This window comes from Canis lupus, chromosome 30 (genome assembly GCF_048164855.1).
Source record: "Canis lupus baileyi chromosome 30, mCanLup2.hap1, whole genome shotgun sequence".
In the NCBI taxonomy this organism is placed as follows: Eukaryota; Metazoa; Chordata; class Mammalia; order Carnivora; family Canidae; genus Canis; species Canis lupus.
The window spans coordinates 40098323-40124667 of record NC_132867.1 but is presented as its reverse complement, the minus strand read 5'-3'; the positions used below and the strand labels follow the sequence as shown (position 1 = coordinate 40124667).

Below are 26345 nucleotides of genomic sequence, written 5' to 3'. Positions count from 1 at the left end.
CGTTTTGCCTGCCCCTCTTGATGTGCTTGCTCAGCACCGGGCAGGACCTATCTGTTCTTTTATAAAAGGAGCGTCTGTGTTCCGAAAACTCTCTTATGCAAAGTTTCTGAAAAGGTTTGCTTACCTTACTTACTAATTAAAGGCAAGTCACATTTTTCCCCTCCCTGGACTCTGCAGTCATACAACCGATGGCCACTTGATAGCCACATCCAGATCGAGTTACAAAGATAACCTGCGATAATGCCATTTGCTGTGATGATTGAGTCGACAAGGCTGAGTGACTTGGTGCAAGTATTTCCCGATTGGACGAACCTGTTGGCAGCCTGCTTACCATCACGCTTGCTTTTATAATGAAAAAGGAAATTATTTCTGCTTTTAATGATGGCGGCCCCAGAAATGGTGAGTAAAGTGGGTGGGGGAGACACAACGCTTCTGAAAGAGAATTTCTCAACGTTGCTCAGTGTTGTGAAACCGGCCACCGATGGCTTGTTTGGGAAGGGACTTCCGTGTCTAGGTTCAAGGTTTCAGAAAGCATTTTACCACTTGTTCTTATTCTGATCATAAAGTTAAGCTACGTAATTTGCCACCTGCTGATAGTACGAGGCAGGTATCAGCAAGAATCAAAAGCAAAAATGCCTGATGTGGATTTATTAGTTTTCTAAGACGCTCTCCAGAGCCACTCCTGAGATGGAAACGAAATAAATATTTTTAGTGTAGAGTTCCTGCTTCGATTTTCCTAAGGCCACATGAAACAGCATGAAGACAGAGTTTGCGTTAAATGGCTTAATAGTTTCTTTTTGAATCTCAAACACCACAGCCAGTGAGCAGAAATCTAAAATGGTTGATTTAAGTATCTATGTTTATGTGCCTGTTGGAACCACCTCTGAGACTGATGCCTGGGAAGGTGAGCCGGGATTGAGTTGGGAACATTCCGCCATTTCCTTGCTCACTCCGCCCCTCATAGAGTTGCAGGAATGACTTCCAGAGGCTTCTGACCTCTCTGGCTTTGTGATAGGTGGAATTTTCTTGGAGGAAACAGAGCCCTAGTGTAGCTGCTGCAAGCCAGCGTCCCCAGCCGCTCCTCCCTTTGCCATGTGGGGGACCGGGCACCCAGAGGGCAGGGATACTTTCATCCTTAACTAGGTCATGCCCGGCCGAGCCAGGGAAGCACGGTGTTTACGGGAAACTACAAATATTGTGGGTGAGTGTCCCCTCCCTGGTGCCATCTACATTTTGGGGGCATGGACATTATGTGAGTATAAAAAACTTCTTATGGTTATGATAGGTGTCCCACAGGTGTAGGCAAAGGATTGAGTTTATGTAGGACAAAGAACAATGACAAAAAAGAGAAGGAAAGTGCTTTGAAAGGGATTTATCTTCTGAAAAACAATGATGTAGTAATTTCTAATCATAAAAGGGCACGTCTCTAAAGATGGCTAGTCAATTGATTTTAAGATTGATAGAATACAGAGTGAAGAAGTCATTAATTTAAGCAGAATTAAGTTCGTAGTTTTTCATTAACTCTGAAAGTTTCTCTGTTACTGGCTGAGGCTCACAAAAAAAATTGTGTCTCATTGGATGAATAGTTTTACTGAATGCGCTTGATGTGGATGGTCAGATGTCAAAGATTTAACACGACAAAGATGCATTTGACGCTAAAATTGTAAATAGAGAAGCAAGTGCTTCTTTCTGTTCTTCCTGGCGAAGGAGGTGGAGGTGGAGGTGGAGCCGAATCTCAGAGGTCCTGAAATAGTCACCATGGGGGAAAATGACCCGCCTGCAGCTGAGGCCCCTTTCTCCTTCAGATCGCTTTTTGGACTTGACGATTTGAAAATAAGTCCTGTCGTACCAGGTAGGTGGAACCAGGTGTGATTTCTGGGGAAGTACCTCGCCAGGATTTCTCACACCCAAAAGCTGGATGCTTGCACTTCCTTGGGTTTATAGAACCCTGGAGAGGAGGGGACACTAGAGAGGGCATCACCTCGGTCAGGCCCTTGCCAACACCCGGAGACAGAAGTTAGCATTCTCCGGATGGATGTTTTCAGAAATTGAGGCTCCAGTTGTCCCGCCAGAAAAATCTCTGAGCCCCCCAGCAAATCCTGAGAACCAGTACCTATCAGCTCTTCCAGGAAACTAAAAGTGTTCGGGCATTGCTGGGCATTGCTGGGTGTTGCCAAAGGTATTTGCTGCCTAGATTAAAACCGAACAGCAGGAGACAGGAACTGCTCTGAGCGACAAGGAAAGTTGGTTTTGTAAATAGGTCTCAAATACAGAACTTGCCACAGTGAGATGTGGCTTGCTGGTCCCGGGTGCAGTCAGGAATGTTGACATCTGGGGCTGGGAAGGGAGACACCTGGGGGCTCTGGCTGAGGTTCCAGAAAGCATGGAGTGGGGGCTGTCCTGTGATTCCTTTTAAAGCCTCTGGGCAATTGAGGTTGGATGGTAGTGGAGAAGATAGGAGGTGGGGGGAACAGGTTTCAAGTAAGGGTAAGGATACATAATTCAAAAATACAGCTCAAAAAATGAGCATAAATGTTAATTTTAAAAGTACCTTCTTATCACCTGACCCCCAAGATTTACCTGGCTTTTATGTTGGCCTTCATTCTCTTCCTGTTGTTGCCCGCAAGTGCGCATTCACGTACAGTGTAGGTATAGACAGGTGTTTCCCCATGTGCTACTTCGTTTTTATAAATGCTCTTTGTTTATAACATCATGACATCCTATCAAGTAGATGTTCAATTTACATAGTTCTTTAAATCATCATTTGACAAATAATTATTTCTAATATTTCTATAGTACAAATAAGATGAGCATGAGTAATGCTATGCATATTTGCCTCTGCTAATTTTGCTTATTTTTTCATAATTGATTTCTAGTAGTGAGAATTTAGTAGTGCTTTACATAAATAAGCAATTGTATTGTTCATCATAAAAATTTAGAAAATACAGTTAATCAAAAAGATTTTTTAAAGTCACCCACGATTTTACCGTTATTCAGAGGTAGCCCTCTTTGTGCTTTAGTATTGGATTTCTTGTCTTTTTCTGATATACATATCTGCATTTTCCTTTGGAAGTGGCATATACTATGTTGAAGCTTTTTTTGTTTTCAAGTGAAATAATATCATGTTCTTCTTTCCACGGTGTTAAATGATTAAATATTCTTTAAGGATTGGCAAACTATGGCCATGGACCAAATATGGCCCACAACTTGGTTTTATAAATAAAGTTTTATTGGGACACAGATACATTCATTTATTCACCTATTGTCTACAGCTGCCTTCATGGCACAGTAAAGTTGAGCAGTTGCAACAGAGACCATAAGGCCCATAAAATTTAAAATATTTACTATCCGGTCCTTTACAGAGGAGGTTTGCCCGCCCCCTTTCCCTATCATGGAACCAACTCTATTCATTTGTCCTGTTACCTCTTCCTTCTGATGTGCATTCGGGCTGTTTCCCATGCATCAGTATGATACATGCCACCTCTCCAAGTGTCCATGTAGGTAGAAATGCATGTGCATCAATGAAGACATCTTAAGATAAATTCCTGGGAAGTGGTTTTACTAGGTCAAAAGAAAAATTCCGCCCATGTTTAAGGCTTTTGGTTTGTATTTCCAATCTGACTCTCAAAAAGCTTACACAATGTATATATTGACTGCAAGTGGAAATCCATTTCCCTTCGCTCTGGACTGCAGTGAGGGTGCTATAATAGCAATCACCAGGGATCCCTGGGTGGCGCAGCGGTTTAGCGCCTGCCTTTGGCCCAGGGCGCGATCCTGGAGACCCTGGATTGAATCCCACGTCGGGCTCCAGGTGCATGGAGCCTGCTTCTCCCTCTGCCTGTGTCTCTGCCTCTCTCTCTCTCTCTCTCTCTCTCTGTGACTATCATAAATAAATAAAAATTAAAAAAAATCTTTAAAAAAAAATAGCAATCATCATAAATATTGCAAGGTCGGTATGAAGTTACATTTGATTTGCAGTTTTTCAAATTTCCAGAGAGGTTGAAGCTTTTTCTTCATGCTTGTTGATCATTTGCATTTCTTTTTGGGGGAGGTGCTATGCATTTTGCTTTGTACTCCAGGCACGCCCTCAAAGACAGGACAAGGAGGTGGAGTGAGGCCACAGTAGTGTCCATAGGGCACCATGGTGGAGGAGCTGTAAAGGGGCAACTGTGAACAGATACGAAGCTTCTAACTGAGCAGCAATCTTTGAGTCTATAATTAGGATGAATTTTCTAAATCTAACTCTTAGACCCAGAGCAACTAGAATGATAAGAGGTCATCCTTGGGGTTCCTGCTGATTTTTAAAGTGTAAGTGGAGAGTGGGCTCTCATAAGGGGAAGTTATTAATTTGGTGCAGGTTTCTGGGGGTGGGGAAGGCTGAGGAGAGTCTGCTCTGCTAACTCAAGACCACAAACTGGTTGTCCTAAAAGGAATTGGTCTCCTATGCTGAGATAATACAACCTCCATTATCGTGATATCATTCATCCATCCAATCATCCATCCAATCATCCATCCATTCATCCATCCATTCATCCATCCATTCATCCACTCAATTTACTGATACAGTGGACCCTTGAATAACATAGAAGTAGAATTGAGTTGATGACTCCCCACCTAGCCCAAAATCCACTTATAACCTTTGGCTCCCCCAAAACTTAACTACTAATAGTCTACCATTGACCAGAAGCCTTGATGATCACAGCAACTCACTTAAGAAGTATGTAGCATGGTACATGTATTATATACACTGTGTTAGTGCAATAAAGTAAACTAGAGAAAAGAAAATGTTATTGAGAAAATCCTAAGGAAGAGATAATACATTTGAGGTACCACACTATAAAAAAATCCACCTGTAAGTGGACCCACACAGTTCAAACTTGTGTTGTTCAAGGGTCAGCTATATTCATCAAGGAACCCTGCATGCCAGGTGTTGGTCTAGGCCCTGAGAACACAGCTGCAGAGCAAACCACCTGCTCATCAAGACAGCGACCTTGCCCTCTGCCTCCCCTCCTTGTTCTGTATCCTTCAGGCCATGGAGTGTGTGCCTTTCCTTGTTCCCCTCAACCGCTTCCTTCTCCCCCTTCCCCATTCCTTCTCTTACTCTTCTCCTCCTATCCCATCTCTTCCACTCCCATTTTTGTCTTCAAATTCCCTCTCTCTCTTTTTTTTTAATTTTTTAAGATTTTATTTATTCATGAGAGACACACAGAGAGAGGCGGAGACACAGGCAGAAGGAGAAGCAGGCTCCCTGAGGGGAGCTCAATGTGGGACTCGATCCCGGGACCCCAAGATCACACCCTGAGCTGAAGGCAGATGCTCAACCACGGAGCCACCCGGGTGCCCACATTCTCTCTCTTTTTAAAGGATCCTTGAATGATATTGACCATTTTATAAACACACTCTGTAGTGCCAGAGGGTGAAGCTCTGGGTTTCCAAAGACACGCAGGAGAGATCTTTGTGGCCTTTCCATGGGAAACCTCTCAGCTCAACATCTCTAGGACTGGGGTGTGAGAGGACCGGACAGTCTTGTCTTGAGTAACTGTGCGCCATGCAGAAGGCTGTCTCCCCTTCCCGCATTCCCACCCTCCTCAGTGTGAGTGGGGACAACTTCGGCTCAGATGTATTTTCAGGATCACTGAGGTAATGTGCATGGAGTGGCCTGTTCTCCTCGGAATCAAGGTGCCGATGGAGATTCTCCCGGTTGCCCAGAGAGGCTTGTCCTTCTGGGCATCATACCACTGGGGTGGCACATCCTCTTTTCCATCCAATGTACCTGGTTCTTTAGGCAAGAACTGGGACAGGTCTGGGGTTTACCCTACTTGCAAACTAACCAGTCAGTGCCCAGTGTGCTGGACGCTCCTAGAAGACAGGAGGCTCTCAGGTCGGACACGGAGGACGTTGTTACCCATGGCACAAGGGGCGCATATATCCTGCTCCAGTCAGTCACTAATGCCCGCCAAGTCCCACAATGGCGATGTCAACAGCCCAGGGATATGCCGCGTGCCCAGAGCGTCTGTATCACACTAAGGAACCCAGGACCAAGGCAACTCGAATCTGTTATAATGCACTGTGAGCAGATCTGCACACGCTTTGTCCCCAACAAGACGTAGTATTTGTTAAGCCAGACAGTGAGTAAACCTGCTCCTTGGTCTGGAGAGAGACCTCGTCTCTCTCTTCTCAGGCTGCTCGCCCTGCCAGCCTCCTCAGAGAGATGGTCTGGGACAAGGCTGGAGGTGTCGCCGTGCACGAGGCTCTGGAAGAAGGGGCTGCTACATCATCTGGTGACCCTCTCAGAGGTCCCAGCTCTCCCTCTCCTCAGAGCATCCTGTGTGGCTTTTCCACGTTACCGTCCTCCATGGGGGAAGCGTTTCTGGGGACATGGGCTCCACCTGCCTTCTGTCCTGAGTTTCTTAGGGCTGCGGAGACAAAGTGCGACAAACTAGGTGGCTTAGAACGACACAGGTCTATTGTCTCATGGTTTTGGAAGTCTGAAGCCCAGGGGCCAGCAGGCCCGTGTTCTCTCCGAAACCCACGAGGACGCTTTCCTTGCTTCTTCCCAGCTTCTGGTGTTTGAGGATAACCTTTGGGGCTCCTTGGCCGACTTCGAGGTTTGTCACCCAAATCTCTGGCTGCATCTTCGCCTGCTGTCCTGCCTGTGTCCCTTGGCACCATTCCCTTCTATGCACGTCTGTTTCTGTGTTCACGTGCCCCCTTTTCAAAGGACACCAGTCAGATTAGATTAGACCCACATCATTACTTTATTTTATTATTATTTTTTAAGATTTTATTTATTTATTCCTGAGAGACACACAGAGAGAGGTAGAGACACAGGCAGAGGGAGAGGCAGGCTCCCTGCAGGGAGCCCGATGTGGGACTCGATCCCAGGACCCCGGGGTCACAACCAGAGCCAAAGGCAGAGACGCTCGACCCCTGAGCCACCCAGGCGCCCCGATGACTTTGTTTTAACTTGATGGCCTCTGTAAAAACTCTATTTCCAGATATGACAATAGTCTGGGGTGCTAGGGTCCAAATGCCCGCATACTGCAAGGGGGGCGGGGACACACTTCGGTCAGTAACACCATCCCTTAACCCAGGATGGACACAACGGGGTCAGGAGTGGAGACCATGGGGCCGGGCCTCTGGAGAATGTGTCCCCAGATCAGTGGCCTTTGTTCTAAGCTAAGGTGGCTTTCTTTGGGCCAGAACATTCTCTGCTTTGAGGGGAGGGGGAATGGATAGCTGCATTTTAAGTTTTATTTTCGTTCGGATCGGCTGCTCTGTGGCTTTTTGCTCTTTCCCCCACCTTTGGGTTTTCAGACGCGGACGCGGTTGCGGCACAGATACTGTCTCTGCTGCCTCTGAAGTTCTTCGCCATCATCGTCATTGGGATCATCGCCTTGATACTAGCGCTGGCCATTGGTCTGGGCAGTGAGTACGATGCATTATTTAGCGGGCTCTCGAATGCCTATTCGGGCCTTGAAACTTTGATGAGCCCCCGGCTCGCGTGGGTGGGGCGCTGCCACCCAGCCTTGAAGAGTGGGGGCGACGGCCTTGGGGGCTTGCTGGCTCCGAGTGCTCGGCCCGCACGAGCCCGAGCCAGCCCGGGGCCCAGGAGGGGCTGTTGGCCACGCTCGGGGCTTTGTCACCAAGGAACCTGCCCAGTTAGAAGTGTCGAGAGGCAGCTGATGAAATAGGATTCCGCGGGCGGGAGGGGGCGAGGGGCCCGGAGGAGAAGACAAGGAGGCCATTCATGCCAGGCCAGGCGAACCTGCTATTTTTAAAAATGAGGCTCATGCGGCTTTTGAGAAAGTGAGTCATTTGGACGCGCTCTGATAGGGAACAGTATCTCAGCCTCTCTTTCAAATACGCGCCCCACCTGCTCGGCTGTGCGGTCCGCGGTCCCCTCTCTTCTCGCCCAGAGTTGGAGACAACAGGGGGGACGTGGGGGCCCCCGAGTCGTCCTCAAGGAGCTCCTTGCTCAGCTGGCTCAGCCAAGCGGGCTGCAGCCATGCGCTTTCTCTCTTGACCTCGAGTCCTGTGGTTCAAGGCCGCAGGGCGAGACAAAGTGGGGGTGCCGCAGCCCCCACGCTCTGGAATTCGGAACAGAAACTAGGCTGAGGCAGACGGGCTGCAGTTTCGAAGCAGGTTTCATTACTGATGGCCAAGCTCAGGGCCACGTGGCCAGCGGATGGTTGTTGGTGCTGTGCCCTGAAGAAGCCAGCCCTTCCTTGACGCGCGTGTCCTCCCCTCTCCTCAGTCCACTTCGATTGCTCCGGAAAGTACAAGTGTCGCACGTCTTTTAAGTGCATTGAACTGACGGCTCGATGTGACGGGGTCTCAGACTGCAGGGACGGGGAGGACGAGTACCGGTGCGGTAAGGCCACGCTCCTCGCCGCAGAGGGACGGCCCAACCCTGACCTTGCCCATCTGCAGAGTGGGTCCAGATCCACTGGGTGCCAGCGTCAGGTCACGTCCTTAACTGGGATCCACGTGACATGCGTCCCCGGGGGTTGTGGAGCCGGGAGCAAGGGGAGGGCTATATCTTGGGGCCCAAATGCAGTTTGGGGAGATCACAAGAACCGTAAGAAGAGGGTGCGGGGGGCACAGGGCGGGGATCCAGGCAGGAAGAGCTGCCTCCGGGTGGGGGTGCTGGGGGCGAGGTCTCGGGGTCCCCTGGCCTCTAACGAGCTGCTCTTCCCATGCGCCGGCCAGTCCGCGTGAGCGGCCAAAACGCGGTGCTCCAGGTGTTCGCAGCTGCTGCCTGGAGGACCGTGTGCTCTGACGACTGGAGAGGCCACCACGCCAACGTCGCCTGTGCCCAGCTGGGGTTTCCGAGGTAATTTACAGAACATTGACGCTGATGGGTGAAGTGTTCAGTGGGGGCGACCACAGGGACGGGGAGCTGCCTTTCAGCCGCCTCGCTCCACAGGGGCGTGCACCAGGCCCCCAGGCCCCGCCGACGCTGAGTGGTTTGACCCAGGCCACACGGGACGGGGCACGTTTGGGGACAGGGCCCCAGATGCACACATGAAGCACGGAACTTCTGAGCCGAGACCAGGCCCCCAGGTCCTCAGGCACCTGTCCCCCGCCCCCCGCCTGGTGTTGGGGCCACGTGGACGTGCCCGCACACTCCCTAGGAGCCCAAAGAGCCAAGTCTGGAAAGTCAGCCGTTTAGTGAAAACAGTCACTTCCAACGGCTGTTTGGCGACATGCAGAAGGGCCAGCTCCTGTGGCGGGCGCCTCGCTTTTCCACATTTGGTTTCGTCTGTGTGACGTTTGTGCTGTGGGGACGCGTTTCTCTCCTTGTCTTTCCGAGCTCTCCTCTGACCCCGGCACCACCATCCTCCGTGGCCGCCCCACAGGGCACCCCAACCCCCTCTGCCCTTGCCCCCGGGGTTGGAAGCAGGCCGGCCGCCTGAGTTCCCACACTCCTGCGTGCTGGCCCCCGAGTCCCCGCGTCCTGGGCCCACTTCCCTGACTCGGGCGTTGCAGCCTAAAGCCCTGGAGCCCAGGGAGCCTGGTTCGTGTGTGGTGCTCCTCAGCTGCCGCCTCCAGCAACTGTGACACCCCAGTGTCCCAGCCTGTGTCCCCCAGACCGTGACCTTCTCACCTTGTGACAACCCGGGTGCCAGAGCCAGCTGCAGCTCAGCTCTGTGACAACAGCCACGTCACCCCACAAGTGCCTCCCAGGACAATGCAGCCTTCACCCCTCACAGACAGGGGGGCGGTCACACTGCTCACGTGTGAGCACACATACCACAGTGCACACACACCACACATGTCCACTGATACCACATACATACCACATGCACACACAGCATAAATGTGCGTAGGTACCACGCCCACACCACAGTACACACACATACTGCACACTTAGCACACATGCACGCCAAATTTGCACACATACAACACACATTCCCATACACCACATGCACACACACCTCACACACATGCCATATGCACATGCACATACACACCATGTGTGCCACACAGCACACCCACACCATACACACTCCACCCCCCATGCACACACACACACACACATACACCGTGCATGCCACATACTACGTACAAACACACACAGACATGCACATACACTGCATCACATACCACACTGCACACACACATCACCCATACACCCCATCACACAGTGCACACACATTCACACAGTGCACACACATGCACACGCTCATGCACACACCACCACCACTGCAGACAGCGGAAAGCTTCCCCAGGCAGGTCTGTTCCCTATGGAGGCGCTTCCGTGGCCTCCCAGGGGCGTCCCTCCCACCTCCCGGCCCCCCTCCCTCCCCTCCTGGAGTGCCTCCGCCGGCCCCCGAACCCCAAGGCCCCCCTCTACCATGCAGAAGGGCCCAGAGACCCCTTTCCCTCAGCTCCCCGGCCAGCCAGCCATGGTGAGATGGTCCTTCCTACCCATAGCGAGAGCCGTCAGGGGAAGGGAGCCCAGCCAATGCTACTTTCCCAGACTGCCCCTCGGCACAGCCCGTCTCCTTCGCTGTGCACCTGTTCTGCCCTCAGTTCCCAGATTCGCTTCCGTATCTTTCTGCCTTTCCTTCCTGCTTCTGTCCCTAGAGCCCGTCTTTGTTCTTCTCTGCTCAGCCGCGTCCCACGTCAGCCATCTGTGATGACAGAGAGAGGGGAGGCTGTCAAGCCGGACGGCCTGGGTTCGAATCTCCGTGTCGGCACCCCAGTTCCTTGACTCAGGCCTCAGAAACGGAGATAATAGTCGCGCCCACTTTTAGGGGTGGCGTGAAGTTCCGGTAGACACAGGCACATCCTGGGAGAGCTGGTAGCCGTGCTGGGTCCCGCCACCTGGACGCTGGGTGCTTGATGGGGATCCCGGGGTGGCTCTTGGGGGCCCCTTGCATCTCACAGACCGGCTGTGGCCAGCCTGCCTGCATCAGCCTCTCCGTGTCAGGTCAGGAGCTCACCACCCAGTGCCTGCCCCGTCGGCCACGGGGCCTCCTCGGGAGGCCTGGGAGCTCATTGCCCTCCAAACTCAAACCCGACTCACCTTCGCATTCCACACATAGTCCTGGCAGCCCGCAGCGCTTGCATCACCAGGTGCAATGCTGTTTGATCAACCGATGAGTGAAGCAGGCCGGCTGCTTCGGGTTTTGTCTGCTCCGTGGGAAAAGGGAGGGGGGTGGCCCTTCATTTACTACCCTCCACCTCACAACCCTGCAAACATTTGATTATTTTTTTTAAAAAAAGATCACATCTTTACCATGCTTCTCCAGAAAACCTGCTTCCCGGCACTTTAAACGTTTGCAGGCACCTGGGGCGCCCTGAGCCTCTTCCCTCCGTGCTCATCTCTCTCCGATGGGAGCCTGCACCGGCTCTCGCTTTCGATCTCCCCACCCGTGGCTCTCTTGGGTGCTCGGCATCCCCACTCAGGTCCCACCCGAAAATACTCCGCCTGCTTCCATGTTCTGCTGTCTCTGGGGCTGGCTGCGTCAAGGGGGGCTACTTGGCTACCCCAGGAAGTGGTCCTCCCCGGCACAAGGCCAGAGCCTGCGGGGGGGGGGTGCAGGGGCCGTGGGGCGGGGGTCCCAGACATTGTGAGATTTGGAATGCCTTCCTAAGCTAGCAAAGCTGTGGATGGTTTTGCGGGGGTTGGGGTGGGAAGTGACCCCCACCCCCAGTATGATCCATGCGGTATCCTGACTGGAGCACTGGTTGATTTGAACCGGGCCTCGTTTCCCATGTGCTTGCAGCTACGTGAGCTCAGACACCCTCAGGGTGGACTTGCTCGAGCAGCAGCTCCAGGAGGACTTTGCCTCCGTCAATCACCTCTTGCCCGATGACAAAGTGACTGCTCTGCACCACTCGGTGTATGTGAGGTATGTGCGGCCAGGTGGCGCTGCCGTCTGCGCTGTGTCAAGTCACCTGCTGGCTCCCCCGAGCTGTGCGCAGCCCCGCGAGGACACAGGAGACGTGAGAGTGTTTCTCCAAGTACAAGGCGAGGCCTAGCGGCCTCAGGGAGACTGGCTGGAGCCCCGGCTGGGGTGTAAGACCCCACCCCAAAGCAGGCAAATAGGGCCCGACGGGGAGGGGTGTAAGGAGGACCATCTCGGGCCAGCCGCTCTGGTCACGGGCACCAGGTGTGTGCGGAGCAGCGCAGGGGGACAGGGAACGAGGCAGAGGAGGCTCAGAAGCTCGAGTATTCTCTGTCTGCCATTCGGATTCCACATTTCCCTGGCAACTCTTGAGAAAGGTTAAAAAGTGAGATACCTGTAAATGACCATACCTGCAGCCTAGCGGGTCCCCTGCCTGGTCCCCTTCCTGGTCCCCTCCCTGGTCCCCTTCCTGGTCCCTCCCTAGTCCCTTCCCTGGTCCCCTGCCTGGTCCCTCCCTGGTCCCTCCCTGGTCTCCTCCCTGGTCCCTCCCTGGTCCCCTCCCTGGTCCCTCCCTGGTCCCCTCCCTGGTCCCCACCCTGGTCCCTCCCTGTTCCCTCCCTAGCCCCCTCCCTCGTCCCTCCCTTGTCCCTCCTTGGTCCCTCCCTGGCCCTCTCCCTGGTCCCTTCCTTGTCCCCTGCCTGGTCCCCTGCCTGGTCCCCTCCCTGGTCCCCTCCCTGGTCCCCTCCCTGTACAGCCAGGCAACTCCATACGCTCTTGCTGGTACTCTGGACCAAATCCCAGGAGCACGTTCTCCGCTCTGGGAAACATCAGCTTGTCGGCCAGTCCATCACATAATCGACAGTCACCCCGGGACCCACAGGCAATTCATGGGGACAGCTCATCTCTTAGATCCTTAAACCTTGGTCTGGTGACATCCCCTTTTCCTTGCATGAGCGGACTGCAGCGCGGGAGGTAGGGAAAGTCACAAGGGGACATGGGTGGATGGTGAGGAAGGCACCCTGGCTCCCACCCACGCAAGGGCGAGCGCGTGTCGTCCCTGGAGCAATCACAGCTCCGCTCTGGAGAGGGGGTGACCCAGGCTGCAAGGACCTGGTGCCAGGAGAGGCTGCCTCGCTGTCCTCGAGGGGCCAGCGGGGAACACCGGGCTGAAGCCGACCTGCAAACGACAGCAGCGTGTGCTCGTGTGAGAGAGCTCCTCCCGCGTCTCCTCTCATTAGCCGTCCGAAGCGTGGGGATGCTCATCACCTGTCACACGCACAATACTTCCTGCAGCCAAATGGTTCCGTATCAATGTGTCACCTCATACACATGTTTGTTTGTTTACTTTAATATGGACTAAAATTGCAATCTGTAATCAAGAGCAGGGGAACAGGGTCTTTTTCCCCTTTTACCCCAAGATTAAGTTTTTAAAAAGGGCTCATTTCGCAGGCCTCTGGCATTTACACAAGCCTCCTCTTTTCGTCCTTAGGGAGGGATGTGCCTCCGGTCGGGTGGTTACCTTGAAGTGCACAGGTAAGGGACCTACACGGCAGGCATAAGTGGAAACTAGCGCTCGCTCACAGACTCCTGTCTCCCCTCACCCCCCCACCCTCCTAAGACTGCTCCGGGTCCCCTCCTCCTGGGCGCCAGGTGGGAACTCTGCGGACCCCACCTGGAGGAGAGGAGGGCGGTGCCCATCCGCCTCAGCTGTTGGGTGGGGAGAGGCAGCCCAGAGCAACTTCTCAGCAGTGGACGGGACTGCGGGCACGATGCCCCGTCACCCACGGCCGCTCCAGCAGCCCAACTCACGCCCTCTCCTCCCCGCCGCCCCCTTCCCACCCACCTGCACAGGCTGGTCGGTGCCCCAGGCTCCCCGCCCCGCGGCAGGCGCCCCCGGCATCGGGGAGGGTTCAAGCCACAAGGGTTGGGTCTGGAGAAGTCAGGCAGGTGCACGCCAGCCCCGATTTGCTCAGGAGAGGGCTGCAGAAGGCTCCCGTGCTCCTGGAAGAGCCGGGGTCACTGCGGGGTCCTGGGCGTCACCGGGAGGGGTGCTGCCAGCACCAGCTCTTCCCACCGCACCCCCTCATCTTGGTGGCCTGCTCCCCGCTCTCGCCCTGTGGGCCCCTCCTGCCTCTCTTTCGGGGCTGGGAGCTCCGTGGGGGCAGCGGGATGTCAGGGAGAGGGGAGGGGGCCTGTGGCTGTGACAGCAGCTTCCCCAGAAAGGTCTGTGGGATTCAAGCCCCAGCCCTGCTCCCCTCTCTCTGCAGCCTGCGGTCTGCGAATGGGCTACAGCTCGCGCATCGTGGGTGGAAACGCGTCCTCGCTCACGCAGTGGCCCTGGCAGGCCAGCCTGCAGTTCCAGGGCTACCACTTGTGCGGGGGCTCCGTCATCACACCCGTGTGGGTTGTCACGGCTGCCCACTGCGTCTATGAGTGAGTGCTCCTCGCCCGCACGCCCCGGTCTCACTGAGCCACCATAGGATGGGGTGATTTCAGGGCTCGGCAGCAGGTCCAGAAAGCAGGCAAGCCGACCGGGTTGTCACAACGCAGTGTCCAATGGACGGGACCCGCCCCAGCCCTCACCGTGGCCCCTCACTGTCCCTGCTGGCTGTGCCTGGGGACCCTGAGCTCATTCTAAGGATTTCAGACCTGCAGCTCTTACAGAGAGAGTAGAAAGTTTGGAAGGAAACCCTCGTGCTGGAGGAAAACCGCCAACCTCCGTGTCGCTGAGCACGTTGCGGCCAAGAGGGCGAGAGGGACACAGGCTGGCGGGGGGGGGGGGGGGGGCGATGTGTCGCAGGGGAGGTGAGCACAGGAAAGAAACCACAGAAAGTCTTCCAAACACAGAGAATTCTCCCGGTTTTGTTTTCCGGTTTGGTTGCTGTGTGTTAGAGGACGGGCCCGACAGACGCTGAGTCCCGGGGGTGCAGGCGTCGAGGCTTCCCTGGCGGATGGACACACGGGGTGGGCCTGAGCTTCGGGGCCGAGCATGAGCAAGCAGGGAGCACCGTCGCCTCCGCCACCTGCGGGCCCCGGGTCTCCGGACCCCACATCCCCGGCCCAGGTCCGTGGGTTAAAGCGTTCGGGGCAGTCCTACTTGTTCTCTCCGACTTCTCATTTCAGCCTGTACGTCCCCAAGTCGTGGACCGTCCAGGTGGGGCTGGTTTCCCTGCTGGACAGCCCAGCCCCTTCCCATCTGGTGGAAAAAATCATCTACCACAGCAAGTATAAGCCCAAGAGGCTGGGCAACGACATTGCCCTCATGAAGCTGGCCGGGCCCGTCCCCTTCAACGGTACGTCTGCGGTCTTGGCTGCGCCGTTGCTTTCAGTTGTTTCGAGGGAGTTTGTAATCGCCTGTGGAGCCTTTCTATGACAGCCGCCTTGTGGTCCTTGCCAGGTCGTTCCAGGAGTTCATTCATTTTCCCCGCTGGCCACGGTTGATGATCTTTTCTCGTGAAACTTGTGATTTTCCTGGTTCTTGATCTAATGAGCAATTTTCAACAGCGTCCTGCACTGTGGGCTATCACAGCGTTGGGGATGCGGGGTCCACACACCTCTTCAACTTCGGCAGGTGGTCACCCCGGCCAGGTTCACTGCACGTGACTGGCCTACTCCTGTGGGCTGTGCTGAAGGTGTCTTTTGATTTTAGAGACTTCGCGGTTCTACTTTGGCCGACTGGTCTGGTGCCCCTGGGGCTCCCACTCGTGCCACTTGCTTCCTGCTGGAGCCGCCTGGAGATAAGAGGGACTTCCCCAGGCCAGGCCACGGGTGCCTCAAGGTGGCGGAAGGGGGTCTCTGAGCTCTTCCCCGCCGTCCCGGAGCTTGTTGAGATGAGGCCCCCAGCAAGGGCTGCCCAACCAGCCCCGCGTCTCAGTCTTGGCCTGGAGAGAGGGCACTTCCCCGGTCAGCCAGCTGGTTGTAGTGGGGTCGTCCTCGTGGCCACTTCTTTACCGGGCATCGTCAGCTCCCTGAAGCACTCTGGAAGTCTCTCCGCGGCGGCTGCTGAGTTCGGCAGGCCACGTTTCCAGGCGGGGAATACCTAGTCCTAACCTCTGAAAGTCACAGAAACACCCGAACACACAGGGTAGAACTTTCGAAAGTCTTGCAGACGCCAACCAAGGATTAGGGACCCACTCCTACATACATTAGAGCCCCTCCTCCTTCCCCAGCGCTCAGCCCGGGCCCGGGACCACCGTGTTGCTCATCACACCGCACATCTCATTCTCTACGTGTAATGCTCTGAAACAAATATTCCTGGAGACGCAAAGAGAAATTGTAACGGCGGCGTTCTTGTATCTTTATTGATGATACTCACTTAAGAAAAACGAGGTGCCGACACCTGCACTTTGAGAAAAATTAGCGAGTGCTCTTACGAGCTCTCTGCCTTTCCATTACTGTCCTGGGCGGAAAAGCTTAGTGCATCTCGAGCGTATTCACGGGACAGCCTCACGGCAGCCGTGATGCTGTCTCTGCTGGGGGTGACGGGACGCGTGTGACACAGCCTGCAGGGACAGGCAAGCTTCTTGCCCCCAGATGCACCGGGAGGGACCGTAATAGTCACGGAGGGATGTTTCCCAAGCCAACGTGCCCATGGTCCAGACCAGGAGTGGGCAGGTTAGGGCCCCGGGTCAGATCTGGCCCTTTGACTGTTTTTGTACATAAAGTTTCAGTGGGAACAGCTAGATCCGTTTGGGTACCGCCGTCTGTGGCTGCTTTCACGCCACTGAGGCGGCTGGTCTACACGGCCCATAAAGCCTCAGGTGTTAGCTATTCCGCGTGTCATGGAGGAAATGCCGCTCCCTGGCCCAGACCCAGTCACATTGCCACCGGCTAGGGTCGTTTAAAGGTTGACGGCTCTGCCCTGAGCTAGGAGCTTTCAGACCGACCAAGGCCTTGACGTTCCTTTGGGAGATGGCCTGAGCTCCCCAGAGAGGCGGACGCTGGGGAGACTCATGGTCTTCGTGGGCTGGGGCTGGCACTGAATTTAGGGTTGCTGTCTCCCCTTGCGACAGAGAGGATCCAGCCCGTCTGCCTACCCAACTCCGAAGAAAACTTTCCTGATGGAAAAATGTGCTGGACGTCCGGCTGGGGGGCCACGGAGGACGGAGGTCAGTCAATCATCTGAAATCAAGGTTCTGGGTCCGGGGAGCCCAGAGCCGAGAGGCCGGGATGGACGCCCACGTGGCACGCTCCCGCCATCTCTGGGTCGTGGCGTCTCCCGTGCTCTCAGCAGTCTAGTTGTGGGTCAGGGTCACGGTTCCGTTTGTCTTGGGACGTGAAAATGGCAGACTCTGTTGGGAGAGAAATGAATTGAAAAGGAGGACCAGGGCAGCCCGGGTGGCTCAGCGGTTTAGCGCCGCCTTCGGCCCAGGGTGTGATCCTGGAGACCCGGGATCGAGTCCTGCGTCCGGCTCCCTGCAAGGAGCCAGCTTCTCCCTCTGCCTGTGTCTTTGCCTCTCTCTCTCTAATAAATGAATAAATAATGTTTTTTTTTATTTAAAAAAAAAAGAAAAGGAGGACCAGGAACACCCCTTGTTGGGGAGACCGTCCCCGAGTCATCAGGCGGTTCCCCTCCCTGCTCCCCACCACGCTCATAAAGCACGCAGGGAGTCCGTGGAGAACCCCTCCCAAGGCTTATCCAGAAGGGAGACATCTGTCACTGGTGAGGGATTTTCCTCTTGTGCGACTTTGGAAGACGTGTGATTTCATCAGAGGGCAGATGCATGGAAACTCACTGCTCTAGTCGTATCAGACATAGTCACCGTCGTGAGGACAGCGCATGCTAGCTGTCCTTCCATCGGGGTGGCACATGCATGTGCTCACACTCATAGGTTTTCCACCAATTGCTCTCGTTCTGGCAGGAGTTTCTTGGGGTCAGCGGCAGGGGGTGGGGGCTGTTACAACAAAGCTCTGTAAACAGAGAGGCTTGGACAGCAGAGACTCATCGCCTCCCAGCTCTGGAGGCCGAAGTCTGAGATCGAGGTGTCGTGGGGCCAGTTGAGGCTCTGAGGGTGAAGAACCTGCCCCGGCCTCTCTTCCAGCCTCTCTTCCAGCCCCTGCTGGCTGCAGCCATCCTTGGCGTCCTTGGCTCGTAGATTAATCACACTGCTCCAGTCTCTGCCCCATCTTCCTGCGCCCGCCGCCAACCCCGTGCCTCAAATCTCTCTCCCCTTTCTCTTAGACGGACGCCAGTTTTTGGACCTAAAGCCCACCCTAAATCCAGGACGATCTCACCTTGAGATTCTTATCCTATTACATCTACAAAGACCCTACTCCAAAGAAAGGCACATTCTTCTTCTTCTTCTTCTTTTTCTTTTTTGTTTTTTTTAAAGATTTTATTTATTTATTCATGAGTGATACAGAGAAAGGCAGAGATGCAGGCAGAGGGAGAAGCAGGATTTTTGCAAGGGAGCCCGATGGGGGACTGGATCCCGGGACCCCGGGGTCGCAACTTGAGCCCAAGGCAGATGTTCAACCGCTGAGCCACTCAGGTGTCCCAGAAGGGCACATTCTGAGGTTGCAAGTGAACATGGCTTTTGGGGGTGCAATTCACCCCAATTCACAGGAAGTTCAGTATTTTCCGCCTGAGGTTTATTAGTTGAGTCTGCCCCTCCCTGAGCGTCCAAGGCCCCCAGGGCCTACCCAGATCCCAAGGGTCCGTCCTCTTCCGCAGCGCGGGGTCTCATCCCCGTGGCTTGCCACGTCCTCCTGCCCATATTGGAAGCCTCCTCCGCAGACACGTCGAGCTGCGTTTCACCAGGTACCAGGTGCCGAGCTGGACGTCTCCAGGCCACCCTGTCTGCTCCTCGCAGCAGCCCCTCGGCGAGGAGGAGACGGGCTGAGGGCGGCTCACACGACTGGCTGGTGGGAGGTCTGGGATGCCGCGTCCACGCTCCCCCCACAGCCGTACTCACGCTGTTTCTCACGATGTGTGGCCTCAGAAGACTATTTCATTACTTTGCTAGAGCCTGGGGTTACATTTAGCGCCCCTCCCCCCTCCTGCCTGGGTAGCCCAGGATCGTGTGTCCCCGTCTCAGGGCCCTTCTGCCGTGGGAGGTGACATAGACACAGGGATTGAGAAGTGGACGCCTTTGGGAGGACACTTTTGTGCTGACCACACGACGGTTCTCCCCGACAGCTGTGTGTGATCTTCACGGGACTCAGTTTCCCTTCTGTAACCTGGACTGTTCTGAGGATCGAGCAGGCCCGTGTGGGTCGAGTGGTCCCCCAGGATCACCCGGGGGAGGTCCCTGCTGGCTACCGCTGCCCCACCTCCTCCTGCACCGGCCACTTTAGGGAAGACGGTGCCCGGTGCACGCCCCTGGGTTCCCAGCAGGGCCCCTCACTGTCGTTGCTCTGACACAGGCGACGCCTCCCCTGACCTCAACCATGCAGCTGTGCCTTTAATCTCCAACAAGATCTGCAACCACAGAGATGTGTACGGCGGCATCATCTCGCCCTCCATGCTCTGTGCCGGCTACCTGAAGGGCGGTGTGGACAGCTGTCAGGTAGGGGCCCTTGGTGACCTCTGGGGGCCACAGCGGCGGGCGAGGCTCGGGTACGGTGACCCAGCCTGTGGGATAGGCCGCTGCCAGCATTTCCCTGTGACTGACTGAAAAGCAAATTTACAGGGTGTGGGGAAGACGTTTGCTCAAGATATCACTCCCTTCCCTGGCCATCGGCCAAGTTTACCCGGCGCTCCCATTCTGCCGGGTCCCGGTGGCAGGAGGGGTCCCCAGGGTGCTCCCCACCCCAGCCCTGGTTCTCGGGGTTTGCAGGGGGCAGCAGGGGCAGCAGGCAGGTGGGAACCTGTGAACCAGGGCCTCCAGAGCCACAGCGAGCCAGGCTCCAGCCCGGCCAGGCAGGCCCCTCCCCTGGAGCTCTCCGCGGGCTGTGTCCAGCCGCCTTGACCTTCGCGGCTTCAGTGCATCTAGAATCTGGCAGGGGATGCCCCTCTGACAGCTGGGGGAGACCGTCCCGGGGGGACCAAGGACTCTACCGTTGGGAGTGCCAGCGTCAGTTCTTGGAGGCCGGGGGTGTGAGCATCCCCACACTGAGTTTTGTGATACAAGGCGGGGGGGATCCTGGCTCTAAGACAAGGACACCCCCCACCTCAGTGCCTCTGTCTTTGCCATCCAGGGAGACAGCGGGGGGCCGCTGGTGTGCCAGGAGAGGAGGGTGTGGAAGTTGGTGGGAGCCACGAGCTTTGGCATCGGCTGTGCCGACGTGAACAAGCCCGGAGTCTACACGCGCATCACCTCCTTCCTGGACTGGATTCACGAGCAGATGGAGGTGGGTGCGGCTCACGCTGGTCCCTGTCCTCCGCCAGGTGGGGGAGGGAATGACCCCCCTCCAGCATCCTTTTCCGCAGCCCCAGTGCTGCTGGGCAGAGCCAGGGGTCGGTGCAGCAGGCAGCGCCCTGTGGCCTCTGGGCGTCGGAGTGAGCCCCACAGGCGAGGCCCTGCGTGGGTGTGATCCTAGGGTGGGTGCACACATGGGCGGTGGCCATGGCCGGAGTGTGAAGGACAAACTTCTTCCACGGAGTGAAGAACAGAAGAGGGGTGGCCGAGGATGAGCCCCTGGGGACGGATGAGTCCAGTGGGCACGTGTGGACAAGGTGCAGACAGCGGGTGAGGGGCTGGACCTACAGGCACCCGCCACCCACTGGAGAATTGGGACCTGCTGAGAGTCGGGGATGGGCTGGAGAGTCTCTGACCTCGGGGGGCCTGGGCAGCTCTGTGCTTTGGGGGAGCTCCCTGCAGGGGTGGGAGGTGGGTCTGTGGGGCCGACTTGGCAGGAAAGGGGAGTGCCACAGGCAGACAGGAGGGACGTCCGCCCCTGGGGAGCGGGCCCGAGGGGCTGGGGGACCCGACGCACGGGAGTCTCAGCAGCACAGCTTCTACCTTGTGGACACCCCGCAACTGTTTGCTGATGTCATCTCTGACTCTGTGCCCACATCATGCCTCGGGCTAGGTTCAAAGAACTTGAGTTTTTCCTTTTATTTTTAAAATTAAGGGCAAATATATGCACCATGAAATTAACCATTTTAAAGCGGACAATCCAGGGGCTTAACATCTTCACCTCGATGCTGGATGTTTGGTGTTCTGGAAGTTTCCGGGCTTGCACCGCAGCCTCATTGAGCAGTCGAGTGTCTCCCCCACCCCTCCATGCCCGCTCCTCCCTCCCCCCCACCCTCCCCCCCAGTCTCCAGCAACCTGCTTGTGTCCCTAGATCACAGGCCTTTCACAATGCTCCTTTAACTGGAAACAATTGCCTGAGAAAGCCAGCCAACGCCTGATGTGCCCTGGGCAGTCATTTCCACTTCCTCTGGGAGTTATTGCTTTGGAAGCAAGAGAACAGAGGTTTGCAAGAGCAGCCCCCCTGGTCACAGTGGCCTTGATGGCCTGGTGAGGGGGACCCCAGGGAGCAGATGGGGCCGCACATGGGCGTGGGGGACAGAAGGTGGGAAGGGAGGTCACCCACAGAGCCACAGAGATGCTCCCTCCAGGGAGCCGCACTCAGCCACCAACGGTCCATGCCACCAAGCTAGTTGTCACCAAAGTCAAGCTTGAAACAGGTGCCGATCCTAGAAGCCAACTCCTAGTCTTCAGGCTACGGAGGAGGGCTGGGGCCTGGTGGGGTCAGGCTTCCAAAATCCCTCTGGGACCCTCCAGCAATGGAGCTGGGTGATGTCTCAGCCCATTTCCCTTGGCACTGGCCTGGGTGGCAGGTCCCGGGACTGTCCCCATATTACGGGCGAGGACTCCTACACAAGGTCCCCCGCAGCTAGTGACAGCAGAGTGCGACTCGGGCCCCACACCCACCGTGGGCGTGCACAGGACTGTCCCTGGCAGGCCGCGCACACTGACTGTTCCCGGGACCCTTCTCTATAGTCTGATCAGGGGCTGTGGGGTGAGGGCCCTGGCACGTGGTCTCCAAGGGAAGACACTTCCAGACATCGTGCTGGCCCCGTGGCTCCCTGGGAGGGCCTTGCAAAGGGCTTCCGCCCTCCTCTGCCCCGACGAGCACATTCATGAGTGATGCATGGACGGCGCTGGACGGCCCCGCGGAGGCCTGAGACACCTTTGTCACCAGCTGCCTCGGGCCCACGGGGCTAGTCTCGCCCTCCTCAGGGGTCCCGGAGACGGGGCAGGGAGAGATCCAGAAGAAGCTTCCCTCCCCACGGGAGGTTTTCCAGAGGGGCTGCAGTTTCAGCTGTGTCTTTGAATATGCCCACGGGCCCTCCAAGGGCCCACACAGGCCGAGGGGAATGGGCCCGGTTGTCATCTCTGCTCTCCTCCCCGTCATCTGTACGGGGGCGTGAAACAGATCTGTTCTTTATTTTTTAATTTTTTTTTTTTAATTTAAATTCAGTTTGCCATCCTGTAGTGCCCAGTGCTCCTTACATCCCGGGCCCTCCCCAGTGCCCGTCACACCTGTTCGGACTCAGAACTGGGACTCAGGAGCGCGACCCTAGGGCTGGGAGAGTCACGGGGGAGCCGGGGAAAGTGTCTGGGGTCAGGGACATGCGGCTTGGGGAGCTGTCTCACCCGCAGCGACCAGCCCACAGTCACTCGGGGCAAAATGCAGGCGCCGGCTGGGCCTCAGCGCTGGAGGCCGGCTTGATGTGCTGGAGAAGGTAACGGCTGCGTTTCCATTTCTAGAGGGACCTGAAAACCTGAGGAGCAGGGGTCGGGCCGCCGCCTTGAGTTCCTGCCGCGATGGAGACACCCGGTCCTTCCACGGGCGGGTCCCCGGGCGGGAACTTGCAACAGGAGCGAGGGCCTCGGTGTTCTTCCTTCTGGCACCCCCCACAGAGCCAAAAGAAGGAGCACCGGCTCTGTCCTTGCGACCTGAACACCCTGCCTCAGCACCTCCACAAGCCGCCAGCCGGGGTGGTGGGTGAAAACGGCCTGCTGCTCCTTTGTGACCTTCACCCAGAACAGAAGCACGAGCACACCTTCGGGTGCTACGTCGTCCCACGTGTCCATTCGGTTTTCTCTGCACGGGGCATTTGCCACTACGGATGGGACAGGCGAAATCCATACAAACACCCCAGGCGCTCAGTGGGGCTGCGCCGGCCCGGAGCCGCAGGGGTGGGGGTGGGGCATGCGGGGGGATGTCACCTTCTGCTCCTTTGTATCCCCAGGTGCCCAAAGCAACCCAGAACTTTCTACTTCCAAGATCCGTTTCCCCCCGTGGGAGCTCAGTCTACAAGTGCTTAGCCATGAGGTTTATTTCTCTTCTTTCTTTGTAGCATGTGGTGCTTGGTGCATTATTTGTCGTTGCTTCCAAAGGACACGGGCTCTCTTGACGCGTCCGTCGATCAGAGCTTGTCTGACTGCATCGTGCGCCTTGATTGCTTGTTGGAACAGGTTTCTCAGCTGAGCAGAGTTGTACTTAAAGCCTCAGAAGCAGAGTTAGATAAGAAGGTACTAGAAGAAGACAGGGCCACCTGGTCCCACCCAAGGGGTGCCGAAGGCGGCGTGGACACTCAGGTGTCCTCCAGAGGCTTCCCTGCCTCTCTGCGCGGCCCTGTTAACCTGGCCATGCGCCTGAGGCGTTAGAGACCCCTCCCGGTGACCCCCACACCCGCTGTGGCCCCCAAGCGCACACACAACAGGGGAAGAGTTAGCTTGCAGGCCAGCACTGCCCAGGGGCTCTTAGCACAAATGAAGTTGCTTAGTTGGGCCGGTCGAAGGGACGATGGTGAGTTTCAAAGAGCGAGCAGGTGCCTGGGGAGGGAGAGGCTGCGGGGAGCCCCCGGGATGCGCAGGGAGAGAGGGGAGACCCAAGGCACGGTGGCCGCTTGGCAATGATGTCACCCCCCCCACAGACGGCTCGGACTCGCCACGCGGATGTCCATGTGTCAGAAAGTGACGAGACCGTTTTGCTCCTAGGTGGTTGTGCCCAGGCCTCCTCGGAAGTAGAGGTAGCTCATGCGTGGGCGATCTAAGTGTGAGCAAATGAAGGCTTCTGTGCGTGACACACCTCAGCTGAGAGCACTTGGCCGTGGGGCCGGCACACGAGCATTGCTGGCTGTCGTGAACGCGTTCTTCCTTAATTACTATTGAATGTGTTAGGAAATATTTGCTGTCTTATAATCTCTCAAAAGGTCTTGAGTAATGCTAATGGCAGGCAATTAATCAGCGTGGACCGTGTGCCTGGCACCACTCTACCACATTTCCTGTGTGCACTGCTTTATCGTCGCCACGACCCTGTGAGACAGGAATTCTCATTAGTCCCGTCCCACAGATACAGACACTCGGGTGTGAGCGGGATTGACGCTCCTGGGCCCACAGGTCAGGCCGGCGGGCATCGGGGTTTGTCCCGGGCACATCATATCAGCAGGAATTAATGCAATTAACTATCTGCAAAGCCCCGCTCGCAGGCATCTGAATCTAAAGAGACTTCGCCCCACCAGTGTGAACCCACTGGAAACGTATCAATCATTCAAAGTCAACTGCTCCCTCCCCTGGAAATGTTTGGTCTTATTGGAGGCCTTCGGTGGCTCCAGCTGCGGGTTCATGGGTGGAGCTCTTTGCCATTTTGTTCCTTTTCTTCCTTGAATATGGCTTCGCATCTATGTCATGCCCCACAGCCAGGCTAGACTGGGAGCCAGGAGACAAAGTCCTGGCTGGAGCCTTGCTAACCTGCAGCCAGAGAAACAGCCAGGCGGACATGCCACGGGTGAGGAGTAGACCCACGGAAGCAAGTGTGGGGCATGTGTGTCATGGGTTAGCGATGAGGAGAGCCTTCACCTGCACCCGGATGTCCAGGACGGTGCCATGGGGATAGCTCCTTCTCTCTTCGGTCCTTCAGGTTTGATATGGCTAGATTTTAACATTTCAAAAAGCATTACAGAAGACCTAACAACATTCAGAATGTTTGGAAAAATGAGCATTATAAACCGGTCAGCCACCTAAATGCCAAGTTGGCCACAAAAATGGTGAACACGTGCCTCCCTCTTCCAAGAGGAGGGGTTCTGGATCCCAGGTTGCTCCCGGAAGTCTGATTTCTCCATCTCGCACGTGCAGAATTTGTTCACAGTGAGGCAGGAAACACAAATGAGGGGTGGGTGTGCAAACCTTTGCCCGGGACCCCGTGCTGGGCAAGGAGGGTCCAGGTGTGGGCGCAGCTGCCAGGGCCTCCAAGCCCAAGAGCCGGCTCAGCTGCAAGATGCCCAGAAGGGCAACCCCGGGGGCTGGGCGCGTGTGAGGACTCCTTCCAGGGGGGCAGATGCCGATTCCCAGTCGGGCCGCCAGCAGCGGAGAGGCACAGGGTCTCCCCAGTGACACAGAGATGGAGTAATGACCAACCAAACAGACTTGCTACTGTGAAATCCTAAGCACAGGCTTCAAATCAATCTCTTTAGACAAATCTACTCATTGGGCCACCTCCCCCTTTCCCCCCTGACCCAGGGTGAGAAAGAGAAACCCTCCCTAAGCGTGCTGCCACCGTGATGGCGATGGCTTGGGGCATGAGGTCCCGTGTCTGTGCAGGCCGCCGGTCGAGCTCAGCGCTAAGATCGGTGGCTAAGCGGCTAGCCACTTCTGGGGACACCTGCGTTCCAGGTCACTTGCCCCTTCTGGGGTGCCTAGATGCTCTGGATATCCCCCCAGAGTCAGAGACCTACAGAGAGGTCATTCTTTGGGCTCCCATACTGCGTGGTGTGTGCATGCGTGCGTGTGTATTAGTTTGTGTGTGATTACACATGTATGGTGACACAGGCACGGAAATCACTTGTTTCTGAGCCCAACTCTCTTTTCTAACTGGGGGCAGGGTCGTCTGTCCCCAGTGCATGCCCAGCACCCCCTCCCCAACGTCATGCGCACAGGCCACACGAACAGACGGGTAACAGTGCTGAACGGACTTCATCTGAACCCCACCGCCCCACACACCAGCACATCCCCGGCTTGGGGGGCGGCGAGAACCAACCTGAAGAGGCATTCATGGTCCAAAATAGTGATTTACCCAAAAGATCCTCACAGTCTGTCCCTTGAAAGTACAAACACTGCTACTTGGTGTGTGAAACTTGAAACCCGCCGCGTCGCGGTCCCTACCTGGTGCTCCGCTCTGCCTTGGAGGGATCAACGTCATAAAAACTACGTCTTAAAAAGTCTTGTTCACAGAAGAGAGGGCAACGTGATGTCAGTAAGGGACGAGAAATCACAAAACGGAGGATTTTGGTAAAGAAGGAGGGAGCGATAGCGCCGGTCTTTAAATCTACCCACGCAGCACTGACTTCACGGACACACTTTCTCCATCAGGGTCTTTCTGACTCTCCCCCTCCTTCCCTTTCATCCTATGTGCCTGCTGCAAGCTTCCACCTTCCCTGCTTTCTCTGGGACGCGGGGGAGTTGAGGGGTGCTGTCCCCCTGCGCATGCGCCTGCATCTGCCGCCCCTCCCCACGCGGCACCTGCACCTGTGCCTGCACCTGCCGAGCTCCGTCACTGTACCGCACACACCCCGCCCCGCCGTGG

At 56.0% G+C, this 26345-nt stretch overlaps 1 protein-coding gene across 2 annotated transcripts; it reads left to right on the top strand.

Annotated features, from left to right (window-relative positions):
- Positions 1 to 193: 193 nt before the first annotated feature.
- Positions 194 to 24016, top strand: TMPRSS3 (transmembrane serine protease 3). Of its 2 annotated transcripts, none has more exons than XM_072807072.1 (13): positions 194 to 399; positions 1708 to 1852; positions 7318 to 7428; positions 8258 to 8374; positions 8713 to 8836; positions 11739 to 11864; positions 13351 to 13394; positions 14129 to 14294; positions 14985 to 15154; positions 16874 to 16969; positions 19227 to 19369; positions 20001 to 20153; positions 22526 to 24016. In XM_072807072.1, the coding sequence occupies exons 1-13, from the start codon at positions 379 to 381 to the stop codon at positions 22541 to 22543; spliced, it is 1434 nt and encodes a 477-aa protein (XP_072663173.1). In that variant the 5' UTR covers positions 194 to 378; the 3' UTR covers positions 22544 to 24016. The 2 variants fall into 2 exon arrangements, with proteins under 2 accessions (XP_072663173.1, XP_072663174.1); XM_072807073.1 differs by lacking the exon at positions 194 to 399 and adding an exon at positions 1077 to 1201.
- The last annotated feature ends 2329 nt before the right edge of the window (positions 24017 to 26345 follow it).

Excerpts from the sequence above, each read along its gene's own strand:
- TMPRSS3 (XM_072807072.1), top strand. The coding sequence starts at position 379 with ATGATGGCGGCCCCAGAAATG. Across the intron at positions 1,853-7,317 it reads AATAAGTCCTGTCGTACCAG|ACGCGGACGCGGTTGCGGCA; the intron begins GTAGGTGGAACC and ends TTGGGTTTTCAG. Across the intron at positions 19,370-20,000 it reads GCGGTGTGGACAGCTGTCAG|GGAGACAGCGGGGGGCCGCT; the intron begins GTAGGGGCCCTT and ends TTTGCCATCCAG.